This window comes from Equus przewalskii, chromosome 10 (assembly GCF_037783145.1).
Source record: "Equus przewalskii isolate Varuska chromosome 10, EquPr2, whole genome shotgun sequence".
In the NCBI taxonomy this organism is placed as follows: Eukaryota; Metazoa; Chordata; class Mammalia; order Perissodactyla; family Equidae; genus Equus; species Equus przewalskii.
Window position 1 is genome coordinate 21,640,683 of NC_091840.1, and position 12,628 is coordinate 21,653,310.

The 12,628-nt window shown below is 38.9% G+C and overlaps 2 protein-coding genes across 2 annotated transcripts; both read left to right on the forward strand.

Annotated features, from left to right (window-relative positions):
- Nucleotides 1-4: 4 nt before the first annotated feature.
- On the forward strand, nt 5-5,935 carry LOC103564080 (keratin, high-sulfur matrix protein, B2A-like). The gene has a single exon (XM_070562004.1). It carries the CDS (start codon nt 5,008-5,010, stop codon nt 5,494-5,496), a length of 489 nt encoding a protein of 162 aa, XP_070418105.1. The 5' UTR covers nt 5-5,007; the 3' UTR covers nt 5,497-5,935.
- Nucleotides 5,936-6,680: 745 nt separating this feature from the next.
- LOC139074046 (keratin, high-sulfur matrix protein, B2B-like) lies at nt 6,681-12,205 on the forward strand. Its single transcript, XM_070562003.1, has one exon. The coding sequence runs from the start codon at nt 11,336-11,338 to the stop codon at nt 11,837-11,839; it is 504 nt and encodes a 167-aa protein (XP_070418104.1). The 5' UTR covers nt 6,681-11,335; the 3' UTR covers nt 11,840-12,205.
- The last annotated feature ends 423 nt before the right edge of the window (nt 12,206-12,628 follow it).

Sequence of the window (12,628 nt, forward strand, 5' to 3'; positions counted from 1 at the left end):
TGTTATTGATATTGGAGTACTGGGATTTTTCAAAATCTCAGTAAATGTGGCATGGCGCTATGGTTTTTCTTTATTATTGTGCTTTTAATAATGGTCTTTAAAAGGTGGTTTTCCTTTGTTTTGCCATTAAATTGGCCAATACTCTGCAGCCAAAATATATGATTAAAAGAATACATCGGTATTTAGGAACTGCTTCCCCAGGTCCTCACATGTGCGAAGTGATGGGCTCGGAGTTCCAGAAGATCAGTTCTACAAAAAGGAATTTTATGTCGTTTAGCTTCTTGAGATATTGCCAAACCCACTCATTTCATTCATATATGATTCTGTGTACAGTGCTGCCCATCAACAAGGGTATAAAAAGGATAATACGTAATTGGAAAGACAGTAAACACAAGATTTTACAGTAATACCATAAGATGTAAAGACATCCTGAGTTCTAGTCCCCACTTTGTAGCTAACCATCCATGAATTCTTGAGCAAGTCCCTTCACCTACCTGGGCACCTATTTCTAACCTGGAATATGAGAGAATTGAGCTTTATTACTTACAATATCCTTTCCAGGCATAAGATAGTAGGTCACTTGCTAAATAGGCGACACACTGACAATTAGTCCCTTCAGATTCCCAAAGGGGAAAAAATATTCAGTGGTCAAATAATTTTGTATGTGTGATCACTATATTGAAGTTTTATATAAAAAGCACATTAGAATATTAAAGGGACTGGGATGTCCTGCAATCAAGGAATCTCTACAGCCATCACTCCCAATTTCATTTAACCAGGGAATCCTCCATTCACTTATTGACAACTAACATCCTGTAACACTAATCTTCCTCAAAATATACTTTGGAAAATGATGAAAGGGAATTTGATGATGAAATGATGGATGATGAAATGATGCTCATCACTTCATTTCATTCAAAGGGAATGATGAAATGAAATGATGTTTCTATAATACCTATACAATTCTCTCATATATTGTGAAGTAGAAAAAAAAATAAATGTCCATCACTGGGATGTATTTAAATCAACATGATGTTGGCATACACTAACCCCATGCTTATTCTAATCTCCAGAGAGAGTTCTAGAAAGAAGTAAGGATGAAATAAAAGACACATAATAGAGCTTCCATTCTACTGGATAAAATCTTTGGCCATAAAATCAAAGTGGTGAGCCAACAGCTAGAGGTAGAGGGCAATGAGGAGTGATTGCTTAAAGGTTATTAGGTGCTCTTCTGGTGTGATGAAAAAGTTTTGAAACTAGAGAGAGGTGTGGTGGTTGCATAATATCGTGAATGCACTAAATGCCACTCAACTGTACACTTTAAAATGGTTAACTGTATGTTATGTGAATTTCACCTCAATTTAAAATAAAAAATCAAAGGGATGGGTGTCCACCAGCACAACTTCACAAGAATTAGAAAAAGGCATTACCTTTTGGTGGACATAGCCCAAGAAATACACAGCTTGTTGATCCTACAGCTCTTTGTGTGAAGAACAAGATTCTCCTTCCTCTGAGGGCACAGAGCCCCCATCACGGCACAGCCTACAAATTCACACACAACATCTCTCAAACAAGGTCAACACTCTATTCCCCCCATATACTACTCTCCTGTCTCCCATCAGGTTGGGAAGATTTAGGTTGGATGCACTTCTTACTTAGAAGGGCTTCAGCTCAGAAGCATCAAAAAGAGCCAGGCTGGCACTCAAGAGGGAAGAGAAAGATCTTGTTACATGGTTTAGGATAAAAAGTTGGGAATGTTCAGGGGCTGGCCCAGTGGTGTAGTGGTTAAGTTCACACGCTCCGCTTCAGTGGCCCAGGGTTCATGGTTCAGACCCTGGGTGTGGATCTACACACCACTCATCAAGCCATGCTGTGGCAGTGTCCCACATACAAAATAGAGAAAGATTGGCACAGATGTTAGCTCAGCGACAATCTTGCTGAAGCAAAAAGAAGAAGATTGGCAACCGATGTTATTTCAGGGCCAATCTTTCTCACCAAAAAATAAAAAAGTTGAGAGTATTCATTTGGTTGGTGCATGAATCATGCCTTATTTCTCAGGAATCTAAGTAAGGCAGATGCAACTGATTTCAAGAACTGATAAAAGAGAGTTTAAGGAATTGGAAGAACCCCCAAAACTTGTAACTAGAAAAATGGAACCTGACATCTTAAAGAAAGATAACTCAACCCATTAGTATCTATAAACAGAAGACAAAAATTCAAGAATAACAAACAAACACATCCTCTCTTTTTGTGGTACTGGAATGGCCTGGGGCCCTAACTTAAACGAAGTAATGAAAACCAAAAAGAATAGGCACAGTAATTTAAAAAAAGCTTTAAATGTAAAGGTACTGGTATTTTTTTTTTCCCAAAGAAGACATAGATAAGGTACCCAGTATTTAAACAGGGTAGAAAATCTACAGAGGGAAGCATCACCAATGATACAGCTTCTTACTCTATTTGAATGAGAAAGAATCAAGAAGAAGTGGATTTAAGCGGTAGGAGGAAAGAACTTTATTTTCTTGATTTCTTTGGAGGAGCTAAGGGAATGTTCAGATTAGTCTTCATTCTGTGGCACAGGAGGAGAATTCTCAAATTTTATGCATCATATCTTATGTTATGAGTAATTTTAAGTATCAGTTTGATTGGGCTAAGGGATGCTCAGATAGCTGGTAAAACATTATTTCTGGGTGTTTCTGTGAGGGTGCTTCCAGGAGAGATTAGCATTTGAAGCCATGGATTGAGTAAGGAAGATGGATCACCCTCCTCAATGTAGGTGGGCACCAGTCAATCCGTTGAGAGTCTGAATAAAACAAAAAAGGTGGAGGAAGGACGAATTTGCTCTCTTGCTTGAGCTGGGACATCCGTCTTCTCCTGTCCTTAGAATTCAGTGCTCCTGGTGGGACTTCTCAGCCTCCGTAATTGTGTGAGCCAATCCCTCATAATAAATCTATCTATCTATCATCTATCCATCAATCTATCCTATTGGTTCTGTTTCTGTGGAGAACTCTGACTAAAACACTTTATTATTAATAATTCTGTAAGGGCAGCTAAAGACCAGAAACATGAAAATTGAGTTAAATTTTGCACTGAAGGAGATGTTGAAAACAACGCCACAGTAGAAAAGCACAGAAATGGAAATCTGATATGCAACACTACTATCTCCAGTGCCCTTATTAATATGTATTTCAACTGCTCAAACATGTGAACTTTTTGCAAGGGAGTTAATAAATCTTTTTTGTATCGAAGATTCTGCTGAATTTATATATGAATTTAGATAGCTCCTAAGATTGTAGCAATGACAAATCCACACATTTCAAGCATCCAAGGTGGAAAAATAGCTATTCAAAGAACCTGTGATGTAGATTTGCTTAAGGAGAAGAAGCGAAAGATTCACAAAGAACCCTATCATTTAATTCAAATTTGATGTGGGATTTGAAAATGTCTTAAGAGTTGTGATCGATACTCAAAGCTGTTATTTCTGGAGAAGCAGAACTAACACTTGGTTCTGGTCCAACCCTGTGAGTGGCATTTTAACTTCCGTTTGCCTGTAATAGAGTCCATGCTCCATGGAAGCCAGATCACCTCTCATTGCACCTAAACAAAACCATCTTCAGCTGCCTCATTCAAATCATACAAATTTTCCAGTGAATTGGATTAGTCTCTAGCACCTACAGTAAACTGCTACTGCAGATCTAACACACTATAGTATGCCACACACTCCAATATTAATATATTAAGAGTATGATTTTTATGCAGTTAAGAACATTTATTCTCATGACAAGATAAAAAATTTTGTAGCTATGCGTGGTGATGGTTGTTAAATAAACTTATTGTGGTGATCGTATCACAACATATACATATATCAAATCATTATGTTGTATGCCTAAAAATAATACAATCTTATATATCAACTATGCCTCAATTTTTAAAAAATTTAAATCTATAGACTATCGTAAAATCAAAGAATAGATGATGTCACAAGTCAAGCAAGTTCACTTTTTTGGCACTTGAGATTTTCTTGAAGTGTGCTTATTATACAGTCTAAAAAATAAAATAAAATCTCTAGAGAAATCTCTAATAAACGGTGCTATTATTTACCGTAAGCTCTGCCTTTCTTCCCTTTACTCTCAAAAATGCCCAAAAGAAGAGGGCAAATTTTCACATCTGGCTTTCAGCCTTCGATTTTCCCTAAAACAACTGCTTACGTGGAAAAGGGGGAATTGATTGTAGGGGTTAACAGTTTAGTGTGGAGTCAGATGTCATGGGTTCAAATCTCAGATTCAGCACTTCTTAGTGTGAACTCAGAGAAATGACTTAAATCTGTTTGTGGCTCAGTTTCCTCACATGAATGATGGGAATAGCAATGATACCTATGCCATAGGATTGCTGTGAAAATTAAATGAATTGGTACAAGCAAAGCACTCAGAACTGTTTGGGCACGTGACAAGTACTCCAAAAATGTTATCAGTGACAATTCATCCACATTTCTGGCCAGCTGAACCACTTTGCTTCACAGGCAAAGTGAAGATGGGAAAGGTAGAGAAGGGGCAGCAGTCAACACTGGAGGCCATGTGACTGAGAATTATACTGTCACGTGAGACCCAAGAGATCAATTATCAGAGTTAACACTGAATAATATTGACATTCCCTAAAGGTGAGGCATCAGTCAATTAATCTTTGGGCAATGAGCAAATTTTAACAAATATGAGGAATTAGGGGTTATGCACCCAACAAATGCTAGTGACTACTTGACCACGGTAAAGAAACTTAATTAAAGACCAAATTAAATCAACTTTTAAAGGCTTTCAAAAGGTTGAACAAATAACTCAATTTGTTCAGGGCAATTATCATTCAGAGACAAGTTATTTTAAACACAAATGAGGAAGAGACTTTGGGAATTATGTAAATAATAGCTGGCCAAGGCTTATAAAAGGCCTGAAGTGGAAGTCGCTGCACAAACTCAAAACTTCTCAAAGCAACCCAACTCTCAACCCAACTCCTGACACAATGGCCTGCTGCTCCACCAGCTTCTGTGGATTTCCCAGCTGCTCCATCAGTGAGACCTGCAACTCCAGCTGCTGCCAGCCAAGGTCCTGCCAGACCAGCTGCTGCCAGCCAAGCTTCTGCCAGACCAGCTGCTGCCAGCCAAGCTCCTGCCAGACCAGCTGCTGCCAGCCAAGCTTCTGCCAGACCAGCTGTGGCATTGGCGGTGGCATTGGCGGTGGCATCAGTGGTGGCCAAGAGGGTGGCTATGGAGCTGTGAGCTCCCGCACCAGGTGGTGCCGCCCTGACTGCCGTGTGGAGGGCACCTCCCTGCCTCCCTGCTGCGTGGTGAGCTGCACCCCCCCATCCTGCTGCCAGCTGCACCATGCCCAGGCCTCCTGCTGCCGCCCATCCTACTGTGGACAGTCCTGCTGCCGCCCAGCCTGCTGCTGCCAGCCCATCTGCTGTGAGCCCATCTGCTGTGAGCCCATCTGCTGTGAACCCACCTGCTAAAAGCCAGGTTACTGATTGCCAACTTGAAGTTTCAACTTCCAGCTCAATTCATGACCTAAGAATCTCTTCAACCACCACTGGACCATTAACAAGTTCTTGACCTTTTATCTGGCTTTTGTTGTGGGAGTTACCAAATATTTGGGCCCCACAGACCTATCTGATTCCGTTCAATACTGGAAAGACATTGATCTCCCCACTGAGTCTGCCAAAATACAAATTTGGCTCACAAAATGGGAAAACCAATTTGCCTTGGGACCAATCTTCAGCAAGCATTTGATCCTACTTTCTGTGTTTCAGTGCTGCCAAGGTCATGGAAGAACCATCTGCCCTTCTCTGATACATTCACCTCCTATACTCCACAGTCCTGCAAATTGCACTTCCTATGAAAAAGGAATAATATACTAAAGTCAAATAAATTATATCTGTTTGGTGCAGCAAACATATCTCTTTTTCTTCATTGAGTGTGCTCATGATGTATGTTTAATAGAAAATCATACGAAAGATTTTTAACCTGGTTTTGATATCCCACACTGCTCTTCTTACACTACATTAGGAAATTTGACCAGATCCAATGGAGGTTAATCCCCATAAAATGACACAGCAACGGTGGTTACTGAGGGCCTCAGAAATGGCACAGGCTCTCTTACCATATCCTGACCTCACACAGTGCTTTCACAACTGGAAAGTTAAAGTCAGCACCTCTGAATCCAGAGCCAGAACAGGACCTATTCTTTCATGTCTGTTAAAGGAATGCTTTTCCAGGAAATCTTCAAACAATGGTAATGTATGCTGATAAAACACACTCTTCCATTTACCTGTAGTCTTGCCGAGCAAAGCAAGAGAACTATAAGTTGGGGAAGCCTCTCTGAGGATACGTGCTTTCGGTTAGATGGGGATGTTTACTCCTAAAACTTTATTTCCCAGTTTCTAAACTGAAAGTGAGAATAATAGAGATTTTGCTCTAATTTTAGAATCAACACATCTACTTTGGTTTAAAATGTTCACTCAGAAATACACATTTATTTATTATACGTATACATGCATTTATATATAATATACAATGAATTTGTACATATTTAAGCACAAGTATCAGGGAATGCTTCATGAATTTGGGTGGCTTTTTGGACAAGGATTAAGATTAATTCATTGGAATTGGAACTGGAGGGGACTGAGTTATTCTTTTTTTTTTTTTTTTTTAATTTTATTTTTTCCTTTTTCTCCCCAAAGCCCCCCAGTACATAGTTGTGTATTCTTCGTTGTGGGTTCTTCTAGTTGTGGCACGTGGGACGCCGCCTCAGCGTGGTCCGATGAGCAGTGCCATGTCCGCGCCCAGGATTCGAACTAACGAAACACTGGGCCGCCAGCAGCGGAGCGCGCGAACTTAACCACTCGGCCACGGGGCCAGCCCCTGAGTTATTCTTTTTTGTTGTGAATATTACTTTGGTTAAAACAACAATGCCTTATTCATTCATGGATTAATGAAAATCAAGAAATTAGAAAGCATGAACAAAGGATAACATGTAAGCAAAGACTCAGTTTCCATAACACATCACCTAGAGATCTGATCCCATCCAGAAAATACCCTTGAACAACAGAACAGAAATGGAGACACATTTTGCCCCTTTGATTCTAACCACCGACCACTTTCAGGTATCACTACCTAACAGCTCCTGCTGAGAAAAGCAAATATATAATAAACTTAAAAATATAAAATAAAAGTGACTTTGGTAAAATGCAAATTTGACTAGTTATCATTATCATACACTGCTAATCATTCATTCCCTCTTTTATTCAACAAGCATTTACTGAGCATCTGTAAGCAAATGGTCCAAAAGTACTATGTAGGATACCAAGGTAAATCAGACATGGGAAGATCACACCCTTAAAGCATGAATCATCTGGTAGAGAAATTATACAATTTTAGCCCTGGAGGTGTCTGAGAGATCCTCTCATCCTACAGATGAGTAAACCAATGTTCAGAGGGATTAAGTGACTTTTCTGAGGTTCACAGTCCCTTAATGGTAGAACAAGTTTGAGAAGACTATTTAGTGTAATTAATTAATTCTCAGTTAAGAGCTCAGTCCCCTACATCACGTGACCATCTCATACACCTAAATCTGGATCCAATTAAAGCCTCCTTCAGCTTAAAATTCTATGATTTTTTAAAATTCAAAAGCACGAACTAAAAGCAATTGAGGATTTATCAATTGGGGGATGATCGAATAAACTGTGGTATGGTCATACTCTGGAATACTGCATAGCTATTTAAAAGAATGAGTAATGTATATAGGATAGGCCAACAAAGTGCATAACCTAGGTGAAATGGATAAATTCCTACAAACACTCAACCTATAAAAACTGAATCATGAAGAAATAGAAAATCTAAATAGATCTATAACTAATAAGGAGATTGTATCAGTAATTAAAAAAAAAAACCTCCCAACAGAGAAAATTCTAGTATTAGAAGGCTTTACTGTGAATTCTACCAAACATTTAAAGAAAAATTAACACCAATCCTCCTCAAACTCTTCCAAAACATTGAAGAGGAGGAAACACTTCTGAACTCATTCTGTGAGGTCAGTATTATCTTGATACCAAAGCTAGACAAAGACACTACAAGAAAAAAAAACTATAAACCAATATCCCTGATAAGTATTGATGCAAAATTTTTCAACAGAATACTATTAAACAGAATTCAAAAGCACATTAAAAGGATTATACACCATGACCAAGAGAGATTTTATCCTAGAATGCAAAGATGGCTCAAAATATGAAAACCAATCAATGTATTACATCACATAGCATAATGAAGCGGGGAAAAACACATGGTTATTTCAATAGATGAAGAAAAAGCATTTGATGAAATTCAACACTCTTATATGACAAAAAAGCAAAACTCTCAACAAACTAGGAATAAAAGGAAATTTCCTCAGCATAATAAAAGCCATATTTGAAAAGCCCACATTATCACCATTCTCAGTGGTGAAAGACTGAAAGCTTTTCCTTTAAGATCAGGAGCAAGACAAGGATGCCCACTTTCACCCAATCTATTTATCATTGTACTGGAAGTCCTAGCCAGAGCAATTAAGCAAGAAAAAGAAATAAAAGGCAACAAATCAGAAATAAAGAAGTAAAATTATCTCTATTTGCAGAAGACATGATATTATATATAGAAAACCCTAAACACTCCACCAGGAAAATTGTTAGAACAATTCAACGAATTCAGTACAGTTACAGCTACAAAATAAATACACAAAACCAGTTGCATTTCTATACACTAACAACAATCTATCAGAAAGAGAAATTAAGAAAACAACCCCATTTATAATAGTATAAAAAGAATAAATGCTTAGGAATAAATTTAACCAAGAAGGTGAAAGATCTGTACACTGAAAACCATAAGACATTGATGAAAGAAACAGAAGAAGATACAAGTAAGTGGAAAGGTATTCCATGCTCATGGATTGGAAGAATTAATATTCTTAAAATGTCCATACTACCAAAAGTAATCTACAGATTCAATGCAATCCTTATCTAAATACCAATGGCATTTTTCACAGAAATAGAAAAAAATCCTAAAATTTGTATGGGACACAGAAGACTCTAAATAGCCAAAGAAATCTTGAGAAAGAAGAACAAAGCTTCTTGATCTCAAGCTTTATTACAAAGCTATAGTAATCACAGCTAACAGTAACAGTATGTTGCTGACATAAAGGCAGACATATAGACAAATAGAATAGAGTAGAATAGAATAGAATAGAATAGAATAGAATAGAATAGAATAGAATAGAATAGAATGGGAGAGCCCTTCAATAAACCCTCATACACACAGCCAAATGATTTTCAACAAGGGTGCCAAGACCATGCAGTGGGAAAGGACAGTCTTTTCAACAAATGGTGTTGGGAAAAATGGATATCCATATGCAAAAGAATGAGGTTGGGCGCTTACCTTACACCATATACAAAAATTAACTCAAAGTGGGTCAAAGATATAAATACAGGAGCTAAAACTATAAAACTCTTAGAAGAAAACATAAGGGAAAGGCTTCATGACATTGGATTTGGCAATGACTTTTTGGATATGACAACAAAAGTGAAAAATAGATAAATTGAACTACATCAAAATTAAAAACTTCTGTTCATTAAAGGACAGAGCTAACAAAATGAAAAGGCAATCTACAGAATGGGAGAAAATATTTACAAATCATATATCCAATAATGGATTAATATCCGGAATATATAAAGAACTCCTAAACTCAACGACAAGAGCAACAAAACAATTAAAAATTGGGCAAAGGACTTAGGCATTTCTCCAAAGAAGATATACAAATGGCCAACAAGCACATGAAAAGAGGTTCAACATCACTAATCATTACAAAAATTTAAATCAAAATCACCATGTCAGACCACCTCACACACATTAGAACGGCTACTCTCAAAAACCCAAAAAGCATTGACAAGGACGTGGAGAAATTAGAACCTTTGTGCACTATTAGTGGGAATGTAAAATGGTACAGTTGCTATGGGAAACAGTTACTCAAAAAAGTAAAAATAGAATTACCATATGATCTACCAAGTCTACTTCTAGGCATATACCCAAAAGAATTGAAAGCACAGTCTGGAAGAGATATTTGTACACCCATGTTTATGGTAGCTGTTGGAGGAGGTAATTGAGAGGACGTGACCACCAGTCGACCAAAGAGCTGGATCTGGGCAATCGGAGGCTCCTCCCCTGTCCTTGGAATGCATATTCTGCCTACCCTTCCCATGATGGGAGCCACTTCAAGGATAAAGCCTTGAGAAAGCAATGTGTTGTTAAACCATCTGGACGACATACATGACCAAACCTAGTGAAGGCCTCCATATAAACTTTTAAGATTTTACTACAATTTAATTTTTCAAAAACAAACATGTATAGGAGACCAAACTTTACTGAAGTAGAAGACATATGTGTGTATATGGTGGTTTCTGTTTGTGAAAACAAGAAGAAAGATGTCAAAGAACATGCATCAGACTGGTAATACTGATTATCTCTGGACTACTAGTTTTGGAAGGTATGTGTATCTTTGGGGGAAGGGGGGAAAAATACTAACTTTCTTTATATTCCTATGCACTGTTTGACTTGCTAAAATGTGTATTCATTGCTAGCCCATATTTTTAATTTAGTAGAGTCAGAAAACAATCTATTAGCAAAAGACATTAAAGGTTTCAGGAGAGAATATGTACACTGATGATCAAAGGAAAAAATACTCCTTAGAGCTCTGAGGACACTATATCTTGCACAAACTGATCATAGACATACGTCTTTCGAATGTTGATGATGAGGTGATAGCTCATGTTTTGATGACGCTAATGTTAGTCATTCCAAGTCTGGACAAATTGCTTATGAAATCATGATCCTTAATTGAGTGACCACCTTGGAAGGAAATGTTAAGTTTAGATAAACTCTGCCTAAAGGTTATCAAAGGACAGGTATGACCAAGCAAGCCTGGGCAATGGTTGGCCCAAGTCTAGTCTGTCATGTGACTTGCATAAAGAGGTGCTGCCATGATTGGCTTCCACAATGAGCCTTCACTTGCTCCAGAGGGCAAAGAAGAAACATAATGAGATTTAATTGAGCAATGACAAAGCAGACTATTGAAATGCTATTTATAACTTTCTAAACAACTCAGGTGTTAGCCAATCAGAGACCCACTTTTCAAATAGTATCAAGCAAAGATGCTAAATGTTGGGGAAATACGCAGCTCTAGGGAATGTATAAAAGGCCAGATGTAGAGGGGGCAGCCAAAACTCAGAAACTTCTCTTAACAACACAACTCTCAACCCAACTCCTGACACCATGGCCTGTTGCTCCACCAGCTTCTGTGGATTTCCCAGCTGCTCCATCAGTGAGACCTGCAACTCCAGCTGCTGCCAGCCAAGGTCCTGCCAGACCAGCTGCTGCCAGCCAAGCTTCTGCCAGACCAGCTGCTGCCAGCCAAGCTCCTGCCAGACCAGCTGCTGCCAGCCAAGCTTCTGCCAGACCAGCTGTGGCATTGGCAGTGGCATTGGCGGTGGCATCAGTGGTGGCCAAGAGGGTGGCTATGGAGCTGTGAGCTCCCGCACCAGGTGGTGCCGCCCTGACTGCCGCGTGGAGGGCACCTTCCTGCCTCCCTGCTGCGTGGTGAGCTGCACCCCCCCATCCTGCTGCCAGCTGCACCATGCCCAGGCCTCCTGCTGCCGCCCATCCTACTGTGGACAGTCCTGCTGCCGCCCAGCCTGCTGCTGCCAGCCCATCTGCTGTGAGCCCATCTGCTGTGAGCCCATCCGCTGTGAGCCCATCTGCTGCCAGTCCACCTGTTAAAAGCAAGGTTGCTGATTAGTTAGGAATGAAAGGGGAAGCAGAGCAAAACTGTGCTGATCTCTGAAGAAGTGTTCAATTTTACTTGGTTGCTGAGTATCATAATGTTTCTAAGCTGCTCAGAAATAACAAAAATCTTAGTCAAGACCCTCTTGGATATGCTGCATTAGCCCACTGAACATATATGTCGGTCAGAGTGTCTGAGTATCCTGCCTTGCCTGAGCAGGGTAGGAGAGTGGGGTAGTTCTTCATTTCAGTGACATCTCTGCTCTCCTCCCTATTTCTTGATCCCCATATATTTTCAGATCTGCTTTCTCCTTGAATATCCCCTGTTAATTTCAAATAAAATATTTAAATGTGCAAAGCAAACTGAGTTATTTTCTTCCTTCTACCCTTAAGCTTGTCCACCTTTAGCTGGAATTCAAGAAGAGCGGATTTGCATTTTGATAGTAATCCTAAGGCCTAAACATAAAGTCTAAACCAGAAAGATTAAAGACAAATTACACGATGCTTGAATCCACCAGTTAAAAAAACGTTCCATGCATTAAATAACCTTCATAGTTATTCAAACACATGCTCTAATCTGTTAGGATTAGGTCTAGACTAATGGAGCCACTTCTAGCTAAAAATTTCAGGTTGACCAAAGCTATGGGATTTCTACCCAGTGTACTTCTACTATTTTTAATCTCCTTTCATTTAATATACTAGATGTTCTCCTTTATGCATGCCAATATCTAAAGAAATTGTATTACCTACTAAATAAATTTTAAAATATTTACCATAGAGTCTTTC

What these genes read in the sequence shown, in the direction of transcription:
- LOC139074046 (XM_070562003.1), top strand. Translation starts at nt 11,336, where the DNA reads ATGGCCTGTTGCTCCACCAGCTTCTGTGGATTTCCCAGCTGCTCCATC.
- LOC103564080 (XM_070562004.1), top strand. Translation starts at nt 5,008, where the DNA reads ATGGCCTGCTGCTCCACCAGCTTCTGTGGATTTCCCAGCTGCTCCATC.